At 41.8% G+C, this 23676-nt stretch overlaps 2 protein-coding genes across 2 annotated transcripts; both read right to left on the bottom strand.

Moving 5' to 3' along the window:
- Positions 1 to 316: 316 nt before the first annotated feature.
- Positions 317 to 19258, bottom strand: ACTR8 (actin related protein 8). The gene is made up of 15 exons (XM_004267925.4): positions 19210 to 19258; positions 16982 to 17068; positions 14778 to 16722; positions 11691 to 11861; positions 10181 to 10291; positions 9453 to 9557; positions 8997 to 9170; positions 8387 to 8480; positions 8035 to 8167; positions 6583 to 6736; positions 5696 to 5791; positions 5045 to 5185; positions 3746 to 4010; positions 2799 to 2962; positions 317 to 1965 (listed from the first exon to the last, which is right to left on the bottom strand). The coding sequence occupies exons 3-15, from the start codon at positions 14898 to 14900 to the stop codon at positions 1822 to 1824; spliced, it is 1875 nt and encodes a 624-aa protein (XP_004267973.1). The 5' UTR covers positions 14901 to 16722; positions 16982 to 17068; positions 19210 to 19258; the 3' UTR covers positions 317 to 1821.
- On the bottom strand, positions 16978 to 22733 carry SELENOK (selenoprotein K). The gene is made up of 4 exons (XM_033424616.2): positions 22596 to 22733; positions 19210 to 19300; positions 17678 to 17761; positions 16978 to 17068 (listed from the first exon to the last, which is right to left on the bottom strand). Exons 1-4 carry the CDS (start codon positions 22612 to 22614, stop codon positions 16978 to 16980), a joined length of 285 nt encoding a protein of 94 aa, XP_033280507.1. The 5' UTR covers positions 22615 to 22733.
- Positions 22734 to 23676: the final 943 nt, after the last annotated feature.

The raw sequence follows: 23676 nt of genomic DNA, 5'->3' as shown, positions 1-23676 counted from the left end.
TAAAGACCAAAATAAGGAAGGATAGTGTGTGCAGGTTCACAAGCAAATACTTAGTAATGCCTGAGGCAATACAATTAATGTGGTAAAGCTCACTTACTTGTCATGATCAGTCTTCACAGGTGCTTGTAAGTGCTAGTAATAGAAGACGGCTTATTGTCAAAACTTGGATCAGAAACCAACCTCCTCTGAATCAACATCTACCAGTTATAAGAGCAATATGCTCTTATGTGAAAAACTATTATAAACAGAAATACATTATGCTTTTAGAACTAGGTAGCCAGTATTAAATTGTGTTGAAACAGCCCAGAAACATAAAACCAGTATTGTATAAATTTAATTATTTTGTTAAAAAACTGAAAAAATAAAAGCATACAATTTTCAAATTTAAGGCAAACATCCCAAATAATACTAGCAAATTAAAATTTTGTAATACTGGCAGACTTTTCTTTGTTTCCAACCTACTGAGCAGATACGCAAAATAATCCTATTTATTTAAAATGCTCTAGTAACAGCATTTCTCCAAGTCCTAAAACTTCCAACCATCCTTTTTTTTTTTTTGGCCATGCTGTGCAGCTTGTGGGGTCTTAGTTCCCCAACCAGGGATTGAACCCGGGGCCACAGCAGTGAAAGTGCCGAGTCCTAACCACTGGACTTCCAGGGAAGTCCCCCCCAACCGTCCTTACTGTTTCTATATTCCACTTACCTGCATCTCTTATCTGCATCTACTTTTGTCTTTCCCCCAGCCCCACTCCCACCCTCAGTTCTAGGGGAGCGAGATGGTCCCTGGCAGGGAGTGGCAGGAATCAGGCATCCTCCCCACCCTCCCAGGTCTCTGAGCTCATAGGCTGTGCTGGCTGGCTCCAGTCTCCAAACCTGCTTCCCTTCCTCTGCCGGGGCTCAGAAGGCTGCACCAAGGCCTGGACCACTGATGGTAATAGCTGTCTGTATTTAAACGTTGGTTCAGACTGCTCACAGATTAAGGTCAACTGATCATACTGAACAAAAAGTACTCCAAGAACTTTCACTTCATTTTTCAGGTAAAGGAAAATTGGGGACCTGATGCTTAAGTTAGAAATTACAGCAGTCTCCTTGTTTATCTGTACGACACATTAGAAAATCATTAACCTAAATCATTTCTATCTGGCTTTAGGAAGCAAATGAGTTTTCATTTCTGTTCTGTTTTGGTCAATGACTGTTTTCCTTCCCCAAGCCCACCCTAGATTATGTCAGTAACAAAAGCCAGCCAGCCCAGCCTTAAATCTTTGCCTCTCGAAATCTAGACCTGAATGTGCCCCAATATTTTTTGTAATACAGGAGAAAATTTTAAAAAAACAAAAAACTTTCTTTCCTATTTGGAATTGTAGCAGCATACACAAGTCATGACATATGTGCTTGCTGTACTAGATAAGAGGGAAAATGCGTGACCAGACATTTCTCACAATTCACGTACACAGTCACACACCCACCCTTCATGGTTATGTAAGACTGCCTGATGACTCTCAGAAGCCAACCTAAATGAAGGGCTTCACCACCTGAGAACCATTCTACTGCAACAATTTAGATCATCGGGAGTTAGAGACCCTGAAGAAGGGGCAGGAGAGTTTACCACTGAAGACTAAGTTCGTATTTATTCTCAAATGTCCTGACTACAAAAGCAGCTTATTTTTTACACCAATGTCATGTCCTCAACATAAAAGTTAAAATTCATTTATTTCATAAAACTTAAGCACCTAGGTCAATAAATTAGAATATAAATGTTCTATAAGAGTCTTATACCACAAGGTTATGTGTTGGTCTTCAACAGTGGCTTTTCTGTCCATTTCACCACACAAAAGCAGCTCGCTCTCGTAGCATGCGAACACCAAAGCGCTGCCATTCTCTCTGATAAATCCACAGCTCCTGTGTCGTATCTAAACAAGCCAACACTGCCCCTCCTTTCCATGCAATCAGCCGGGGATCCATGTCCTAGAGAGGTGATAAACAAAGATATTTCAGTGTAAGCAGACAAGACATTTACTTGAATTTGGGGGTAGAAAACACGCTGCTGAGTCAATATGGAATAAATCAGATTTTCAACTTGCATTAAAGACCCATGAAAGATCCATGAACCACAGACATCTTCTATTTCAACTCACAAGAAATTTGTTTAGTTTTTATTACTGAAAATGCTACTATTCACTATTTACTATTATTCCACAGAGTCCCTATAGGCAGGAACATATGTAAGGACATAACTTATTTTGAAGTTTGACTGGAATAAATATATCCCACAATCCCTCCCTCAGAATTAAAATTAAATAAAAATATTCCCAGGAATTGTCAGTGAGAATAATAAAATACAGACACAATCCGTTTCTAAATTCCTGTGTTTATGGTTGCCAAGATAGTTCAAACCAAAAAGATCCCTGAAGATCACCTGGTCTAGGGACCAGCAGGAGATTCTTAATATGAAAGAGATAAAATGGAATTGTTCTGGCTGACAGCGTGAGAACAGTCAGTCTTCTCCTTGCCCCATCCAGTCCTTTAACAAAGGCGGAAGTCAGTCATGCTAGTTTGGAGGGCACAGCAGGGACTAAAAGCCAGTAATCTAGTCCCTAGTCCAGAGCTCCTCTCACCACATCTGTGACCTGCTGAAAGTAATTTTTCCACTTGCTCCAAGCCCTTGCTCCAAGTTCTTGCTCCAAGAACTCCCCAGACACAAACCCACGCCTCCCAGGATTTTCTCTGTCCAATACATTACAACTAGAAATAATGCTGTTTCACTGGCAAGAGTACAACTTGCACTGTGTACAACATACCTTGGGCCTTGTGATCACATCCACATTTTCAATAATTCGCCTGAATGAAGGTGGCATCTTATTGAGAATTCTGTGCTGCAGAAATTCTTGAGCTTTATGAAACATCAAACCACCTCCCACCACCAGGATGGAGCTGTACATCTTCTTTTTGGCTTCATCAGACGCTGAAAAGACAGTGAAATCCCTTCCACGCTTTTTCTCCATATCCACCACCACCCCAGGCCAAGCCACCATAATCTCTTGCTTGGATAACTGCAGGAGCCTTCTCAAAGGTCTCTCTCCCAACCCATCCTAGACAATGCTACCATGCAGCCAGAGGAACCTTGCAAAACACAAATGTGAGCATGTTGCTGTCCCACCCCCGACCCTGCTAGTAGCAGGATTAGAACCAGAATCTCTAGGGGGGCCTACGAAGTCCAGCGTGGTGTGTACCCACCACTTCCCACAGCTTCACCCTACATCCTGCTTTCCAGCCACACTGGCCTTCACACAGGCTTCGTCGTCTACCTGGAATACCAAGGTAACACCTCACTCTCCCCCTAGATCCCTCTCTCTCAAATGGCTCTTCCTCAGGAAAGCCTTCCCCGCCTCCCTGCCCTCCACAGCTCCTCCTGAGTAAAAACCCCTTATTAAATCCCTCAATCAGAAACTCTCAGTCAGAACCCTTTAGTTCAATTTTGTAGCACCTGCCACAGTTGTAATTTCATCTTTGTGTGGTAAGCTGACTTGTTTTGGTCTCTTCCACTAGGCTCCATGCTCAGCGAGGCCAGGAACCAGATCCTAACACCTGACAATGTAGGCGCAAAGCAGATGCTCAATAGCTTTTTTTTTTCTTTTTCTTTTTCTTTTTTTTGCTCAAAAGCTTTTGCATGAACATGCTGCAGGGCAAAACTACACCCTAGCCTGAACCCTGTAATTGCTCTCTCCCGGCTCCCAGACGTGCTTACAACAACAGTCTATGCTATGGAGGATGGCTTTATCCAGGCCCAGGGCTTTCCCTTCAAACAGCGAGATGGCAGTCTTCCGGGACATCAGTGCAGTGAGAGCTTCCTCAGAATCATTGCCAGCCATCAAGCAGTCTCCCTGGGAGGATCCCAAATCCACCTCCTGGGAATGCAGTCTTTCTGGAAGATCAGAGGACTGGCCACGAAGATCCCCCTCAAATCCAATGGGTTTGGATGCAGACTTTCGGTCAGCAGTAGCTTTTGCAGACTTTAAATCAATCAAAAGGAGAATCAAATGGATGGTAAGGCTATGATAGAACACGGTTGATGTTCTCCAGCTAGATCCCCCCCTTCTCCCTACCTCACTACTCTACACTCTATAAAAAGAAGGTCTGTCACTGTGCTGCAGAGAGGAAACACACCATAGTTCTACGACCAAGCACCTGGTCCCCACCCCTGGATAACCAGGAGTCAGGGGTGGTGTGCAGAAGATGAGGAAGTGCTGACAATTCCAAAACAATCATGGGCAGGCAGCGCGTGAGGTAACACCTCACTCTCCCCCTAGATCCCTCTCTCTCAAATGGCTCTTCCTCAGGAAAGCCTTCCCTGCCTCCAACCCTCCACAGCTCCTCCTGAGTAAAAGAGCTATAACTTTGCTATTACTGATAGGATTTTTAAGATTGAAATGTCGATGTAGACGAACCTTTTCCCCCTGAGTTTCTAAGTGTAGTAGTTCACTGGAATTCTTAGGCCACTGGCTGTTATGGGTCCTCATTTTCAGACCTTATCTAAGCACCCCATGCTCAGCTTTGGGACAGGAACAAAAACTAGAAAAGGTTCACTGCCCTCTTCTCTCCATCATGAGCTGCTGTTTCATTAGCAGATAAGAGCTTTAATTTGTGCCCCTGAATCAGACATCCTAAAACTAGGATCAGCTTTGGACAAATTCAGCTCTTTGCCTGTGCCACCCAGTTTTTGCATGATAATTTAAAAATAGGTAAGCTTTGACTGAAAATACTACTGGATAAATATTCAAAAGTAGATAAAGTATTATACATAAAGTACTTAAAAAATACATGCCAAAAGGGAAGTATCTTGTAGATTGGTATTCTGAAAATTGATGTTTGCTGAATAAAGAAATCTGTCATCTGGATTTTAAACACAGACTTCACCTATGGTCTTGAAAACAGTATCAGCTTTAGTATACTGTCAGATTGCAGCCACTGCAATGATCCATTAATTATGGGCAAACTTCTCATACAGGGACAAAACTGTCTCCTCTCACACAGAATTACCACAGACCTGTTCTTGCTTGCTTTGTGTGGCCAGCAGGTAATGCTCATCATGAGGATCCTCAGGGTCACCCTGGGACCTGTGCTGCAAAGTTGTCATTTTCTGTCCAACGATTCCAAAAGTTGCTGGATAAAACAAAGCCATCGGAGCCTGTGCATGGAAGGAAAAGAATGACCAACCAAGGATACTGCCTTCTGAAAAAACTGACCCATTAAATAAATTTTGTTCTTCCAAAAACAAAACTGGCAGATCAGATCCTATAAGTTAGACCGAGTAAGCATTCTCTTTCAGAAGTAACATTATTTCTTCAGTGCATGATAGGCCAGAAAACTAACTTATCATCAAATTGAATGGGTGATATAACACCAGAAATCTCAAAGTAAATGTAAAATAAGTGCCTAGTAATCTACTTTATAATTTCCTAGTAAGAATGGTGCCTCTTTCTAAATAACAACTCATCACATACTGGCTAATTAAAATAATGGCTCAGATCTATTCTAATCTGTACTCTACCAGTGGTTTAAATGTTGGGTTAGCATCTAATTTACAACCAGTTGACATTCTCACCTCATGAGGTTTCCAGCAAGTACATATTCTCTCAGTCTGATTGAACCTGGTTGCCTTTCTTTCTACCCATGGAAATATATACTGATGTGTTACCTGGAGTTTTTCATCTCCTAATCGAAACTGGTAAAGAAGGGCAGGGGAATCTGGATGTCGAATCTGAAACTCATGGTCCTGAAGCCCAGAGATGTCCTGATTCCAGGAAAAGATGCTGTCAGTGAATCAGTAAAAGTGCATGCAAACTCTTCAAATGCCATCTAAATCTCACCTATAAAAGGGCTGCCCTACAACTTCCTACGACTCCCACTGGAACTTAATAAAACAAGAGTTCAACTGTACCTTGATTCTCTTTCAACATTTCTGAAATTCCCATTATGTACATTTTTGTTTGCTTCATTATCAACACACACCAATACAATGTCCAAACCAGTAAGCAAATTCCCTCAATAACTGGGAAATGTTATTACCCCGTCTTAATGTTTCTCAAAAAAATTTTGATTCAGAATTACATTACTTGAAAAATGCTTTAAAATAAGTTGGAAAAAGAAAGGTCTAAAACAAATAGCATAAAAAGGTAGCAATTCATATACAGCAATGACTAAATGTTGACTGTTCATAATACCAAGTAAGTGCTTCAAATGATACCATTTTATTAACTGTCTATACCTGTGTATTTACCTGCTACTATGCATTACATCCAAAGGTTTATCTTTATCCTTTATTAGAATGATTTTAGATCCTAAGGAGAGAGACATCTGCTAAACTCTCTTAAAAATACTAGCTGTGTTTTCCAGAGCCTGAGACACATCCGTACAGCTCTGACCTTACCAAAAACTCTCTCACTCCTTAAGAGCTTCAGCCTCAAGGCTTTATAAACTTGGGTTGAACAGGTTGCATAATACTGTTAAATTTTTAATTAGCTTTAAATATCTTCAATTTTTCCTGAAAACAAAAATAATCAGCAATTTTGATTTTGCTCCCACCTGATCTAAATGACAAAAAGTTTCTTTAAGGTGCTGCAGAAGAAGGCAATCCATTTTATTTGTTAACTGGCATTCTCTGTAAGGGAACCCAGCTCGCTGCATCAGCCAGTAAAAACATCTTGACACATCAGATCCACCATATGCCAGACAGAGCCTAGTGTTAAGAGAAAAGGGCAGATGGGTAAGCTGTCAGTTAAAAAGGTGCAAAGGGTGCTCCAAAAACTCAGTTAGGCACAGTGAAACACAGCAAGTTTCAAGAAATGTTGTAGAGATAAATTAAAGCATGAAAGGACAGAATGGATGTAAGGGACAGAGAAAGGAAGCTAGCAAAAACCAGTGGGGAACATCTAGAAGCAAAAAATGCTATTTGCAAAAACTGTCCAAGAAACAGAATACACATTGAATCCAGCTCATTTCCAAGTCCATATGTGTAGCATATAACAGCTGTTTGACTGTCTACACTCACCAACATGTAGAAATGGCAGGCAGTGACACCGTAAGACAAAGTTAAGGGAGAAAACCTGAGCGAATACTATCTACTAACTGAATATTTCTACGATTTGGAAAGATCACTGCTGTGCTGTTTTAGTGGTAGAAGACCTGGGTCCAGTGTTTTCTGTATACTTTGAAAACTAATGGCATTAGGTGTTACAAATGGATGAGCCCAAACAACTCAATCTGGGTTTGAGAATGCACTGTAACTTGGGGTGGGAGGTAACAAATTAACCTTTCTCATGGACTGCTTGGACCCTCTTTTAAATTTGTTTCTTTGACTTAAGAGTCAAACTTCCTATGTGGGTGACAGGAAGAATTAAAGCATCCTGAAGAAGCCATCCTGGAAGCACAAAATGCTGCAGAGAACTGGTGTGTGCACTACCTCAGTGTGCTTACCTCTGCTGGGCTTATCTCAGGACAGACAAGCAGCAAACCTGCTCCTGCTAGTTATGTTATTACCTCTTCTATCAGAGATGACATAATGAATGGACTTGACCACCATAAAGTTACTCCTCACTCACCAAAAACAATTATGACGAGAAAAGCAAATACTCAAAATGCTAGCTAGCTAGAGAATTCAGACCTGAAAACCTATTTTCTCCTACATGACTTGCCCAAATAAAGCTTTGCTGTGAATGTGATTGGTATCTCTCTGCCACACCATAGTGAAAGACACAGAGCTAACATACACACTTCCTCTGTGGGAAAGCACACAACACACACTAGGGCTTTCAGGAGCTGCTAATGTGAACTCATATTAGAGAGTTCAAATGGGAAGGATAAAATTGGCTATTTATAGCCGTGTTAGAATTTGCACTTCCACAATCTTACTAGTTTCACAAGAAAAATCTGAGTATGTAATTCCTTACAAAAACTTCTTTCTAACTCATGATGCTTTCAGTTGAACAGGCTGTGTGGGGAGAAGGAGCAGGGAATACCTCCTCCCAAGCTCCTCACCGAGTGTTCCGATGAGAGACCCCATCCTCCACACAGCACACGCTTGTCTTTTGGTCTCCAACATCTACAATACACGTGCTGCTTAAACCACTTCCATAGGTGGCGCACACAGACTCCTGATGGACCACGATCCCTGAAAAACAAAAGGTAGAGGCGTGAACACCTGGGGAGCAGGAAAGATCCTACAACAAATATTCAATTAAAATCTAGGAACCTCCAGGCAATCACCCAAGTATCACTGACCCTCCCAGAATAAGCGTTTCAATAAAGCAGTGAATCAGATTAACTTTGTCAGGAAAAAAAAAAAAAACAATTTCATTTCAGGCAGATTTCACTGGGATATCAGACATACCTGAAAACCCCATCTTCATTAGGATCATATTCACTAATTCTTTCACATGCTGTTTATTATAGATATCAGGAATTAACAAGATACATCTATAATACTAAAAAGAACAAAGAAAAAAATATAAAATGGTTAACACTCAAGTCAGGTCAAAATAAATTTCACCACACTTGTCGTCAAAGAGGATTCTCTCTAAAGCAGTAGCAGCAATGGCTAGAGGCCCAAAATAAAAACTCAAAGCTCTCTGCTATCCTTTAGGTTTTATGAAAAAAAACAGAAAATGCTGAAGTTTTGTGGGCTTTTTTCCCTTTGAGCTATTTAACACTTGTAAAATGAAAAATAAGACAACTGATGTTTCCGAAAAAGGTCCAGAGAGAAGGCATAAACATGAGCAAGCTTGCTGATTGCAGAGCAGTTGAGAGGAACACCAAGAACCAAACAAAATGAGAAAAAAAAGAAAGCACCAGAGGGGAATTCAGTGAAGGAAAAAAGATATCCTTAACAGCTTAAGGTCGAGAAGGCTTCAAGAACACTGTCTTACAAACAACTGAGTATAGTATACTTTTATTGACCAAGAATCTTAAAGACAATCCAATAACTGGTCATTTTAGTTTACCTTTAAATCTTTCAGTGGGATTTCCAAGTATTTTTGTATCGCATGAGACCATATTACTTCAATATCTGCCAGAACAGCTGTAAGGGAGCCCCCAGGTCCTGGGTGAATATTTAACTGACCTCTTCTGATAGGCCAGTGAATATTGTAACAGTCCAGAGGATTAACATACAGGGCCTAGAAAAGACAGGCAGATGAATACATTGTTAAAACTCTTCTCTCAGGGTTTTCTAGATTCACATTCAAAAACCTAAGGCCAGAAGTTATCATTAACATTTGCTGACTGTTCTAATGTTGAGAGTCGTGTATGTAACATCTCAGGAGCCAGTGTGAATATCTGGTCCTCAGGGTAGGATTACAGAATGCTAAGAAAAACTAGAACTAGGTGGCAAAGCAAATTAATTTTACAAATAGTATCTAGGTTTTCTTCTTCCATTTCACTGTAAAGATGTTTCCTACCTCTTCTCCTACCAAAAACTCAGGGTGATGAGATGTGTTTGTCCACTTATTTCCGGAGCAATGATCTAAAATCGCAGGTCGCATCTGCTTGTTGTAGGAACGTGCCTGAAACAAAAGAGCATCCGAAAATTCTCTGAATGCATGCAAGAAAACAAAAAGGGGTTGTCCTCTTTTCTCCTCTCTCACAGACCAGATACAGTGGCAAATTTTAATCATAAATCCAAGATATGTGACAAAATATTGATTGGTCACAAGTGGATTCTCCTGCCCTATACCACAATCTTGATTTCTCCCATAATGTTAACACTCAGGCAGTGATTCAGTCAGTCCAAAATTAATACTGTACTCTGCTGAAAGTTGAATACAGATTTATATATCATATAGACTCATGTCCATTCCTAGCAGCACTGGTTTATCACATTAAAATGACAAATGTAGTAAGAATACAGCTTCCCATCAAGATCCTGGAATTACACACTTAAGACTCTCAGATAAATTAAATTTTCATCAACTTGACACAAGAATCACCACCTTACAAATCATTTGGCTTGCCTAGACATCTGCAACACCAATTCAGGTATTCTGTAGGCGGTTAAGAATGTTTTTTCTTCCTCTTTTAAGGAAATCCCATCTTGAATTTGCATAATGAAACAGGGAGCGCACACGAATGGTTACGACTTAATAGCAGTGGTCAAAGAATGAATCTGAAGAAAGAGTTGAGACTGAACCTGCTCAGGGGACACAGGAATCCGTCTTGTACCATTTGACATCTTTTTAGACCATATTGCTTGATCCACCATTTTAAGGCCATTTTGTCTTTGTTCATTACTTTCAGGTTTCTGGGGAAAAAGAACAGAGATGAAGAGTATAAAGAATTTAGTGAAAAAGAGAAAGAAATGGCAAAATACTAATTTAATCCAGCAAGAGCAAATGCTCCCTCATCAACGAGTAGCATGTCCTTCACCTTTGTCACATGCATTAATCTTAAGAATTCAAAGTAATCTTCTTATTATTTATAAATTAAAAAATCAGAAAAGAGCCATCGCCATAAAACTATCTGCAAAAATCTATAACCTCAAGTGACTTTTGACTGATATCAGAGCACTGCTACTTTATATTTACAAAGTATTCGAGAGACTCTTCCATATATCTATATAATTCTCATGTTTACAATTTTATAACAATGTTTTATTCCTTCATATGTTATTTCACTTAATTAATGAGTATTCAAGTTCTTGTGATATTGCAAAGAACACTATATTTTTATAAAATATTATTTTGTTTTCTTTCCATTTTTATTCCTGAGATTTATTCCTAAAATAGAATTGTAAGATCCAAAGATATGCGAATTTTAGATTCTTACACTGTCAAGTTATACTTAAGCTTAGAAATGGACTTAAGGAGAGTCTGCTAGTTATGCTAAAAATGGAACCCTAAGGCTTACTATAAGAATTATAGAAACTGCAAGTTCCTAAAACTACCCTTGATTTAAAACTTAAAGCAGATTACAACGCAATACACATATTTAACACCTATCACAAAAATTTTCCTGTTAATTATCACCTGCAAAATAGGATACCTACTGCATCCTAAGTAAATGCTTACTCCAAGGAAACACTACTTTTTGCCTTTAAATTATGATTTGATCTAAGACTGTAACAAGTGCTTATTGTAGCAATTCAATTTGCTACAGATTGAAAATATGAGCTCAGTTTAAACTCTAAGTATCTGGAAGAGAAAATATGGCAGTCAGTTAATAGACACCTGGATGCATCATTTTAAGGGAGTGACAATTCTGTATCTTCCACTAAAGATCATCTTCATCAATACCCAATTCATCCTGATGGGTTAAAAAATTAGATTTACTTTTGTTATAATTATTTCTGTACAATCTAAAATTGATAGCTCAGATAAAAAATGACATCTGTAACCCTGAATGATGTCGTTATTTTAAAATACATTAAAGCTATGAAGATGTCGTTCAAGATTATAGCATACATTGAATACTGAAGCCCTCCCAAGGAGACAACCCTGGGCTTTCTCTTTAGGTCTTACATTTCTTTTGTGTGTGTGTGCTGCGACGGGGCGGGGGAGGGGGGGGGGGTGTTGGGTTTTTTGGCCACACTGCACGGCTTGTGGAATCTTAGTTCCCTGACCAGGGATTGAACCCGGGCCCTCGGCAGCAAAAACTCGGAGTCCTAACCACTGGAACGCCAGCGTCCTCCATTTTTGACTTACATTTAGTCCCTCCCTTAGGAGCCAGTTGTCTTTGTACAGGGGCTGCCCTTGTTGTTTGTGTCTTCGTGCAATAACATGAGGAATGCTGGCAGGAAGTGTGTCTGTGGCTCGACCGATTCTCAGAGTTGTTGAACCTGGATGTATGACAACGATGAAGTTGCTCTGGATTTGCTGCAAATACAAAACATAGGAGTGTGACCTTAGTAAATAACATGCAGGTAACATGTTAAATAACACAGAGGTAACAGGCTAGACTAAGAAATTAGTTTCCTGTAATGACTATCAAACTCAAAGGTATCAAAATAATTCAGTAAAGGGAGTTCTCTGAGAGGCATCCAAATATTGCTCTCTGCCTGCATGCAAACTCTTTTTGTATCTGTGTGCCAAGGATCTGACTCAGGGTACATAGGTCAACAAATATTTGTTTAAGTGAACGAAATCCTAAGTACCCAATGCAAATCAAGCTATAATTTGGGGGCATTTCTGTGCCAATCACTGTGGGTACAATGGTGACCAGGACAAAGTCCTGACCACTAGAGAACTTCCCATTTACTAGAGAAGAGAGTTAAACAACGAATAAGAGTGTGGGGAATACTATGACTTGTGAAGTATGGGGTTCCCTAAATCTGAATCACCTTAAGATCCTTGTTAAAGCAAAACAAAACAAAAAAGGCCCTAAAGCTTCACTACAAATTTTCTGATTCAGAATCTCCAGGAAGAGAGAGCCTAGGAATCTGCAATTTACAAAAGCTCCTAAAGTAATTAGTATGATCACTCAGATGTGACAACACTGGTTGAGAAGGTGAGGGAAGAAGTTAATTTAAGATCAGAATCACTGTTTCGCAATGCTGGAAAGTAAGTGGACTTTATACATGGAGCACTTCCGAGAATGTGCATGAACTGTATTTTCGTCATTGTTTTTTAAACACTTTACCCTTATTGGTTCTGTACTATTTACCTGATCTGGCAAGAGTCTGCGGTTAAAAACCAGAGTTCACAATTCTATCCTCACAGGTCAGAAAGCTCTGCTGCATTTCACCATCCATTACTGGGAGACAGTGAACAAGGACTGACAAAGCAGCACAAATCAGGACAGTGGAGTAATGACTGTGGGCTTTTAGATCTGCAATTCTCAAGGGGGCAGAATATAACCTGAATCACTAGGGAACCTTTACCACGTAAACCTGTTGAGGGACCCAGAGTTTCAGGAGGGAGTGGGGGAAGAAGGGACTCCAACAATCCCTTTGACAACAGGATGCCTCTGTTGAGAATCACCATTCCAGTGTGACTTCTAAATCAGCACCTACTCTGCTCTGCCCTTAAGCTACAGTTGTGTCTTCTTGGCATGTCCTCATTTAAAATATTTCCGTAACTTTCCAATAAGATACAGTCCAGAACCTCCAAGATCAAGACCCTGCCTACTTCTCTAGCTTTACTCTAGAACCACTTACTTTTCAGTCTCTTTAATCTTCCCAATCCAGATGTCTCCTGATTTTTTAGTTCACTGTGCTGACATTCAGGCCTTCACAAACGCAACTCCCCTTGCCTGCAGTGTTCTTTCTCCCTGTTAAATCTTACTCCTCCCTTCAGGTCTAAAGTTGAATGTCATCAGACCAGGTTTATTTGTCCCCCTGCAATAAGATCTTATGGCACCCCTCCTTTTCATGACACTTATCATTCTTGTAATGATTTACTGTCTGCTCTCTCAAAAGACAAAACCTTCATGTAAAGGACTACTACTCTCTTGTTCACTACTCTGTGCCCAGTGCATGGCATACAGGAGCCTAGTAGGCATTTGTTGAATGCCCATGGCACCACTCTCACATGGCCTGGTGCTCTGCAGCACACTTCTCAAGCTTTTGCGTGCTATGGCAGACAACATTTAGCTAGCAAACTGAGTTAAACAGATGAGGTGGCTTGCCATCAGGGACATCTGTACCTCATTAATAGTACACAGGCTGCAGCACACTGATGGGGAAGCTCTGGGGTAGTAAACGCAGTTCTCCAAAGTGTGGACAAGCAGTTTTTAATAATTACATATCTACCTTAACATATTAGAAAACAACTAGCCAATACATCCTACACATCATTTCCTGGACATTACTGCTTAAGATAAAATTGAGTAAAAAAACTTATTCAGCAAATAATGGTAGAGGTCTCACAGAGGATATGGAAAAACCAAAAGTTGTTACAGGACTGAAGTTAAGCAAATGTTGTTATAGTGGCTAATGGCCCAGGCTCCAGATTCACAAATCTGGCTCGAAATTCAGGCTGTGCCACTTCCTTGCTCTAGATAAAGTTCCTACCTCAGAGCTATTGTGAGGATTAGACGAGTTAATCATGTAGCTCGGAGTCTGGCTGTCTCTTCCCAAGTTCTGCATTCCCTTCAGAAGAGGCCAGGCTCTGGCTTATACGACCCTCTTGATGCCATCCCTGTTAAGATCTCCAGTCTCATGTCTTGCTCCCTCTTCTTCCTCAATTCCAGACATCCTCATCTCCAACATTTCATATCCTCCCTTGGCCCAGGTCTCTTCCATGCTGTTCTCCTGCCCTCACATTCCCCCTGGCTAACTCCTAATCATCCTTTAGGTCTTTGCCCAGGTGTCACCTCCATTGAAGAAACTGTCCCAGACCGTCAGGGCTGGAGGAGGTACCTGCTGTGTGTGCCCAATACCTCCCCCTATGGTCCTCTGCACTACCCCATCCCACTCCATGCCCTAGATACTTACTGCCCATCCCCAATCGTGAGCTCCCCCTTCCCGCCAAGTGGGAGAATCCTAGAGAGTGGGAACTGGCAAGGCCCTTACACACCATCCAGTCTGCCCCCTCAAACTAGTTGGCAGGAAGGTGACAGCCCTGTGCTGGTCTCATAGCCCGGGAGGCTGGGGTTCGCACAGTGGCTGGTGTCACTGGCCTGGCCATCTGCACTGTGCCCTCGGAGCAAGCGGGGGACGACCCCCTTGCACCACCCACCTGGGTGGGCGCCCGAAGACTCCCGCCTTTCGCCAGCCTCCTCCCCCTCGCCCAGCTCCGCGGCCCCCCGCCCCGCCCGGAAGCCGAGTCCGAGGCCCGCCCCCGGCGCCTCACCTCCTGCAGCGACTCCGGCACTAGCGCGGGCACGATGGGTCGCTTCACGCCGCGCTGCTCCTTCTCCTTCTCCCCGCCCTTCTCTTTCCCATTCTCCGTGTCCCCCTTCTCGGCCTGGGTCATCTCGGCCGCCGACGCCCCTCCAGCCTCTAGCCTCAACGACGCAACGCGACCACCAGAGAACAGGCCTCGGAACAGGCGCAACCTCTCGGCCGACTGCCCACAACCAAGATGGCCGCCGGGAGTCGGCCCAGAGCATTCCGGGAAAGCGGAAGGGCGGAGCTGCCCGGAGGAGGGTAAGGTGGGAGGCTGCACTGGCTGGATGTTGCTGTGATTGGTCCTGGCTGCAGCATGCCCGCAACCTACTTGTGTTTTGTTTTCCGTGCTTGCTGTGGAGCAGCTGATAACTGGTGTCTCATTTCGTCATCACACCTGTCTTTTCTGGCTTCTCAGACACCATACGTAATTCTAGTTCTCCTCGTACTTCACTGGCCATGCTCAGTCGGGCCTCTGATGTTAGGATTCTCTGGAGTTAGGTCTTCTCTCTTCACACTCCTTGGATGACTTTATCCAGTTTCATGGCTTTAAATATGAAGATAACTCCCAAATATGTATTTCCAGTTTGGATCTCGCCCTGATAACCAACTGCTTATTTAGTATCTCCACTTAGATGTCTACAAGGCATTGTAAACTTAAATATATCCAAAATGTAACTCGATCCCCGCCTCCCCCCCAAAAATCTACTCCCATTTTCACCATCTTGTTTCACTTGTTTCTTCAATTGTCCACATCTTCTACATCCAAATCCATCAGCAAATCCCGCAGTCCCTCAAATATGCCTTGAATGCATCCACTTCTCCACTCCTACTGCCACTACCTGGTCCGATCTCACCAGGACCACCACAACATCCTCTAAACCCAACTCCCTGCTTCCAGTCTTGTCCGCCTGTAGTCTGGTTTTCATACAGACCAGTGTTTATTAATGCCACTACATCCCCATTTCCTGGCAAACAGAGTTGAATAAATACTTATAAACGGACATAAAAGTGATTTTACTGAACACTTTGGTTTCAAAGACTGTTAAACACAAAGTAGAATTATCTGTATTATTCATTTTTTCCATAAATATTTCAGTGCCTATTACACGTAGTCACTATTCAAAGCACTGGGGTAAAGAAGACAAAATCCGTAACCTCATAGAGCTTTCATTCTAGTGAAAGAATGAGAGTTACCAGCATTCAGATGGGGTTAAAGCCAACAGGCAGTATCTTAAGCAATGGTTTAGAATTAAAATTGGTAAAGATAGCATTGAAGTCCTCGATTTTAAAGACCACCTAGCAAATCTACATTTTGTAGCTCAGGCTTGTTGGTTATGGCTTTACAAATACCCTGATAATTACATCTGGTAGCAAGTAAGACACATGTATTAAAGATCCATGGGACAAATAGGCTTTAAGATAAAAATTAATTCAAGAGCACAGATATCATATGCATACTACTGAAATACACTGATTTATTTATAAAGAACAACAAAAGCAATGAACAGTATTTCAGAAGTTGAAAAAGGTGACACTAATAGTACTCAATATGCAGCCATTTATTTTCAAATTTGGAGCCTTCTGTGTTTTAATTATATAAAGATGAGAAGTCAGTCTTGTAACCTAAAAATATTTACTTATTAAAACTATATTAATACTTTCATAAACGATACAAAAAAGATGAGACAAACATGTGCATTTATAGAACTGCCTATCAGTCATGCCAGATCCCTGCGGGGGGGAATTCCCAGCACGACCTCATTCATCTGTGAGGACACAGAGCAATCCTTGTTTAGAGTACACATTCATCTAACTTGTCCAGTGTGGTCAACACTCCATTTCTTGATGGTTTCCTTCTGCTATGAATGTGCTTGTCCAGTTGTCTGCTTCTTAGAGCAGACATTTACCTAAAAGAAAATGTTATAATAGTTACTAGTTAGTAATTTGGATCTGTATAAAAAAGCTAGTCATTACATGTTATAAAACCTTCTTCAAAAGACATTTTGATTCAAAAGACAATTTTTCAAGGGTTAAGATAAAAATATTTTTCCAAATAAGATGTCTGAGTAATCACAAAATGTTGTGACTTCTGCTTTCCTAAAGAAAACCTGCCTAAGGAGGCATTTTCAAAATGAAATCCCTGCAGAATTGCAGGTTTTAAGTTACCTTCCTCATCCACCGGCCATTGGAGGAGGATTAGGGCCACGCAGATGATTAATTCGACCCATTCTTCTCGGGGGGTTTCCTGGTGGCCTAAGATAAGAAAAGTTAATTTCTACTGTTTAGTAGACACTACTTCAATTGATTCCTTTTAAGCACTCAAATAGACCCTCTTCTTTATTTAAAATAGGAACTACCATTTAGGTCGTGAGTCACAAATTCAAATATTGAAAGAGACCAGATGCATAAAGCGCATGAGGAAAGTGAGTCAAGCAAGGGTTAGGATAAACGGAACAGCTCCTCCTATAAATGTCCAACTGAAACGCAGCTCCAGCTGATTTTTGCCATATAGAAACACAGTCCCCACCCAGTGCTGCTGGATCGTGAGATTTTCATTAGCAGCTGGAAATCCAGATTCTGAAGTGAAACCTCTAGATTTTAATGTTGGCCATCAGTTTTCATCCTCTAATTTAGACTTTCCCCATAGGATATTTGATATACATTTTAGCTTTGTCAGATTAACTCTGATTATCAAATCAAAGGCAACTTGATTTAATTTACAGTAATACATTAATTTTGTGAAATAGAATTTAAGCCTTTAATTACCATGAGCCTAACTATGTCTGTCTGCCTATTTATCTCTAATTTAATTATATTACACAGAGGGGTAAAAACATTGTGTATCAATTTAAAAAGTTATACCCTCTTCCATCATCATATCTGGAATCAGATGAGCTTCCGTAGCCTCTTCTCTTTTTCACATCTTGCTGAAACAGAGTTCTGAAACTGAAACAAGGGGCAGAAAACAACAGAAGATCCACTTTCAACATTATAAAATGCATTTCCATGGTTCCAACTATCATCTCTGTGGAAGGATGACTACCCTAACTTAGCTCCAAACCCACATTTCTTGAAGCCAGCTGGACAATACCATCGAGCACAAGCACAAGTCTAAACAGAGTGTTCTATGTTCTGTGCCAAAGCCACCATTCCTTGTCTTCCTTGTTTGCTGTAACTCTTCTAGACAGAGTCTAGCAATGACTCTGAAACCAGAGTCATCTCCAACTTCCTTCCTCTGCTCTGTATCAGTTGTCAAGTCCCAGAGTCTGCTTTTATAGTATTGCATGTCCATTTCCTGTGCCAACAGCCTACCTAATGTTACCTTGGGGAAGGAGGGGCTGAACTGGTGTGCCAGAGGCACAGGGCTTTCTGGGAATCCGTTTAAATGGAATTTTATTTGTGGGGCGGGAAGGATTTAACTAAATTAAAACAATATTTTAAATAAACAATATGGAGGTGAAATTTGTAAGAGATTGCAAAGAAGTTTTGCAATGAGTAACTTAACTTAGGCCTCTCTGTCCCCTGTTGTATTTCTCTATGGAACGGTTTCTTCCATTTTACCCTGTCTAATTTATGCCATATGCAGCCATCAGATTAATCTTTCTAAACCAGAGCTACAATCAAATTAAGTATAAAGAGCATAGGCTGATTTTCAAATTTCCCTGCCATCTTTGCTGTGCCTCTTCCACCTGGAATAATCTCCTCTGACGTCCTCCTCCCACAATCATGCCCAGCGCAAGGCCCCTTGTAAAAAGAAGACATTTACTGATATTAAAATCAATGAAGTAAGGAGACATCCCACATCTCTGCATATCTGCAGTTCTCTGCCCACGAGACACTCAAATGTATATTCAAACTTTGGATGAGTAAGACTTGTTAGTAGATGAACAATTTTCATAAAACAAACAGCATATGAAAGACCAAAAAATGAATTTAACTAAGAATTGCTTGAAATTATGGTGAAGTTTAAATTTTTGTCTCCTCTGTATCGATGCTAATCCTTCATTTAAAAAAAACTTTATGCCTTGGGAGCTTTTAAAAGTCAAGATCTAATTCCCCTTGTTTACTTGTTGTATACTATGCCATAAAAGTTGCACATACACACTGAAGGCAGGAACAGTAGAGAGAAAGCAAAGTGCTGTCATCTGGCAGCAGAACGAGCAGGTCTGGCCCCACAGCTGCAGGCTGAAATGGTTACCACCACGGCTAAGACATGGTTAAGCTTACTAACTCAAGGAACATATTCATAATCATAAAAGATGTTTGGGGCAGTTTTATCACTACACAAGTCTTCATCTCCCTTAGAAAAGCTATTAATAAAAATTACAATTAAAAAGTGCTTCAGGCAAGCTGAACTTAAATATCAGGGCTATTAAGAGGACTACTATACTTACAACAAAACCACAAACTCGGCTATTCCCCAGAAGAAATCCGTTATAAAAGACAATCTCCATGGGGACTGACTCCTGCTGTCCAACACTTGTCCTATAGACAAGAATAAAGAAACTTCAGTTAGTGCAACAAACCCCTGACACAAGATGCATTACATTTAATCAGTTAGGTAACAATCATAGGCTCAGTTTTCAACTTGTTCACTGTTCCAAATAGTCTACACAAGGAAAGGTGTGTTATGTGTACATTATTCTAAGGAAAGGTTAGGGAAGTGAAGTTCTGTGGTCTAGAGGTCATTCCTTTAATATGTCAAATTATGCCTCCTATAGTTTGTAATTTCTGCTGGGTGACATTTCAAGTTTTTTTTTTTCTCTTTTTTTTTTTACTGTGGTAAAATACACACAAAAAAATTTACCATTTTAACCATTTTTAAGTGTACACTTCTATGGCATTAAGTACATTCACACCGTCATACAACCATCACCGTCAGCCGCCTCCAGAACTTTCTCATCTTCCCCAACTAAAACTCCACGCCCATTAAACACTAACTCCTCATTTCTCCCTTCCCCCAGCCCCTGAAAACCACCATTCTACTTTCTATCTCTATGAATTTGACTGCTCTAGGAACCTTGTACGAGGAATCATACAATATTTGTACTTTGGTAACTGGCTATTTCACTTAGCACAATGTCTTCAGGATTCATCCATATTGCAGCATATGTCAATATTTCCTTCCTTTTTTAAGGCTGATGAATATTCCAATGTAAGTATATACTACATTTTGTTTATCCATTCTATTGATGGACACTTAGGTTGCTTCCACCTTTTGGCTACTGTGAACATGCCGCTATGAACATGGGTGTACAATACCTTTATTCAAGTATTTTGAGGAAACAAATAAGATGAGTGAATATAAAGAATGCTCACGCCACTTCCATTTTCCTAAATGTGTTCTGAGTATCTCTTTCACTTGCAAAGTCTCTTGCCTATATAAAAAGACTGTTTATACATACCCTTAAAATCTTCAGGATCAGCTGTTACGTTAAAATTTTTATATATCAAAGAATTCGTGGGCTCTAAGTACTAAAGAGAATTTGGCTTGCTCATTAAAATGACCACTATTTTTCTTTAACAGAATGCTGTTGATCCGAATTACAGACTCCAGTTTTATCTTACAGAAAAATGGATATATTTTTCAAACCACTTTAAATAATAGAAGCTACATCAGGAAAAGTTAATAGTCTAGAGTTTCAGTCTTGCACATCAACAGGTTAGAATATTTTGGGAGACGAGCCATCTGTCAACTACCTCTCCTCTCCATTTTCCCAAGGGCTTCAACACTCACTGCCATGCCCAGTTTACTTCTCCTCTTTCCTTGACCAGCTTACTTTCAGGTATCCACTTGGACCTGAGCCCTCACAGAGCTACTGAGAAAAAGGGGCTACACTTAAAGACAGAGTGTGAGTGATAGGCTTGGTTCTGCCTCTTACTAGCTCTGCTTTGTTGGGTGATGTGACATTTTCCTTCTCTGAGAAAAAGTATTCCAAGGATAGTCATCATATAGAATTGTTAAGAAAAAAAAAAAGTCACTTGACAGTAAGAAAAAGTTTTTATCAACTATGAAATGCTAGTACAGTCCTTCTAAGAAAATAGATCTAGGACTTCCCTAGTGGAGCAGTGGTTAAGAATCCGCCTGCCAATGCAGGGGACATGGGTTCGATCCCTGGTCCGGGAAGGTCCCACATGCCACAGAGCAACTAAGCCCCTGTGCCACAACTACTGAGCCTGCACTCTAGAGCCCGCGAGCCACAACTACTGAAACCCGCGCACCTAGAGCCCATGCTGCGCAACAAGAGAAGCCACCGCAATGAGAAGCTTGCACATCGCAACGAAGAGTAGCCCCCGCTCGCAGCAACTAGGGAAAGCCTGCGCGCAGTGACAAGAAGGAAGGGAGGGAGGAAACAGATCTAATTGGAACCCGTCAATTTCTTCCTTTGCGATTCTAAAGAACATATTGCATGCATTTGTACCATTCTGACTTTTTTGCGCTTTTCTTCCCAGTTTCTGAAGGCAGAAACCTCCCCTCCCAATATCCTCAGAGAGAAATAAGTTGCTTGAATGCAGTTGGCCATTTCTCAACTATAAAAGTGAGATTAGAGGCCCTAGTAGAACCTTTATGTTATTTATGTAGATCAAAAGCAACAATGCATACACAAAAAGACACACTACAAATACAAAGAATTATTCAATAGATAATAGAAGCTGCCAGCCTTAACCACAAAGAATATAACACAAAGTCTGCAAGTGCCCAAAATGAAGATGAAACTTTGATCTTCAGTGTCCATCAACCTACTTGTTTCAAAGATTTTTAAGTAAGAGACAAGGAAGAAGAGAAAGTGAGATTTTGAAAAGCAAAGAAATGCAAAGTGCACTCAGCCAGAAGATTTCTCACTACCTTCATGGTCTCTGAAGATAAACAGATGACTCAAATAGAACCAGGACCTGGTTCCAGTGATGCAAGAACTAGTTAAGAGTGCACCAAGGCATTTATTTCACCTGAGTCAAACAAGTGGGCAGGCAGTTCTGACACTGTTCTGACCCAGTCATACTGTGTCTTTCCTTTCCATCCACTGTCTTTGGGGAGTCACTGAATTAAGTCTCTCTCAGCTTCTCCATTCCAGGAATAATCAACTTGCTCCTACAGGGAGTAATGATACTCCCTGTGCCCCTTGAAATTAGGGCAGAAAGCTACATGCGTGACGAGCTACCCCTGCTGGGAGAAAAAGCCTATCCAAAGCTTTTCTTCAACTCTCCTACACATTACAGAAAGACGCAGCGTAGTAGAAAACCGTAAGAACGCAGACGTCAGCCTACCTGCGTTAGAAACCCGGCTGAGCCATTAGAACTACCTTTGTAATCCTGGGCAAGCTATTTAATCCGGCTGCGCCTCAGTCTCCACCCGCAAAACATATAATAGGGTATCACCCGGATAGGGCGACATTAAGACAATGAGCGGACAAACGAACAACGCTAAAAAAAAGTGCCCGAGGCACAAGCGCTACGTAACGGCGTGAACACTGTGGTCTTTTCTAGTTAAGAACACTGACGCCCGACAGGAAAGACCACTTTCCAAGACCCACAAGCAGAAGCTCCAGAAGGGCGAGGACGCCGGGCACTCGGCACCGCCGTCACCACGGGGACCTTGGCCCCCGCCGCGGCTCAGGGACGTTCGGCCGACGAGCCGCAGGCCCGGGCGACTTCGCCCCCAGCTCCGCCTGGCCGCGGGGCGTGCCCGGAAAAGCGGCACCGGGACGGCGGGCGAGGATGGAAGAAACCCGGGGCTCGGCCTCCCAGGACGGAGGTCGCCCACGTAGCCTCCCCAACTCACCATTCGAGATGTAAACCATCTTCCTCCTCCTCCACCTCCAGAGCGACTGTCAGGCCTGGCCCCTCTCACTTTCCGTATCTCCCTCCGCGCTCCTCCCTCTGACGTCACAGGCCACGAATAGACAAAACAGTGACTGAGGAGGGAGGTGGACAGAGCCCATTGGCTCTGGGGGGACACGCCCCCGACGGGCGTTTTGGTCTCGTCATGCTGGTGATTTTCGATGTAAGGTGGAGGCTAGGGCAGGTGACAGGATGTGACGTTGCGGATTTAGCCTGTAAACGCGGGCTTTCCTGGCTCCTTCGGCAGTGGAGTTTGGAGAGCTCGTTTGCGCTGCCGGAAGAAGTTACGCTGCTTTCTAGTTGTTTGAAGGGCCCAGGGTTGGGGAGGCAAGGTCACGTGTGAAGTGACTTGGAGAACCGGCGGCAGGAGGAGGTTCCTGAGAATTTTCCAGAATTGTGGATCTTTCAAGGTGTGCAGGGAAGTGCCTTGCGGGCGGAGGCGGTGATCAATCCGAAAAGAGCTTTACGGTCAAGACTTCGGGAATACACAGGCCCTATCTAGACAATGTACTCATTCTCTTTAGAATCGGTGTTTCTACTCTTGGTTCGCTAGAAGTGGATGGAGTTTTTATCAGCTCTTGTGAGACAGCTGAAAAATACTGTAGCGCGGGGTAGCTCGAGACCTTTCTCTGCTTGCTTTTTATTACTGGCTACTTCGTGATATTGCCAGCACTGTGGAGGTGACAGATGAATGAGAAGCTGTCTCGTGGTCATTGATTAAATATGGCCCACGTACCTTGTGCTGACTGATTAAATATGGCCCACGTACCTTGTGCTGATTGATTAACTATGGCCCACGTACCTTGTGCTGATGGGTACTTACTCGGCTCCAGCCACTGGGCTGCTTTCTGGTCCTTGACCATGGTAGTCTCATTCCTGCCCCTTTGCTTTTGTACTTGGATGTTCTTTCTGCATGGAGTCCTAATTTTTTTTCCCCCAATTCTCAAGTCATGCGTTGTCTCCTCAGAAAGTTTCTAATCACCTTAACTAAAATGAAACTGAAAATTCCATTTCAGAAATAA

Source organism: Orcinus orca, chromosome 10 (genome assembly GCF_937001465.1).
Source record: "Orcinus orca chromosome 10, mOrcOrc1.1, whole genome shotgun sequence".
NCBI lineage: Eukaryota > Metazoa > Chordata > Mammalia > Artiodactyla > Delphinidae > Orcinus > Orcinus orca.
This window is presented reverse-complemented; position numbering and strand designations above follow the sequence as displayed.

What these genes read in the sequence shown, in the direction of transcription:
- ACTR8 (XM_004267925.4), bottom strand. Translation starts at nt 14,900, where the DNA reads ATGACCCAGGCCGAGAAGGGGGACACGGAGAATGGGAAAGAGAAGGGC. An exon ending in TTCCTGTGTCCCCTGAGCAG is followed by an intron (nt 9,558 to 10,180) that starts GTTCAGTCTCAA and finishes CTTTTGTTTCAG; the next exon opens with GCACGTTCCTACAACAAGCA. An exon ending in CTTTTTGTCATTTAGATCAG is followed by an intron (nt 5,792 to 6,582) that starts GTGGGAGCAAAA and finishes TCCTGGAATCAG; the next exon opens with GACATCTCTGGGCTTCAGGA.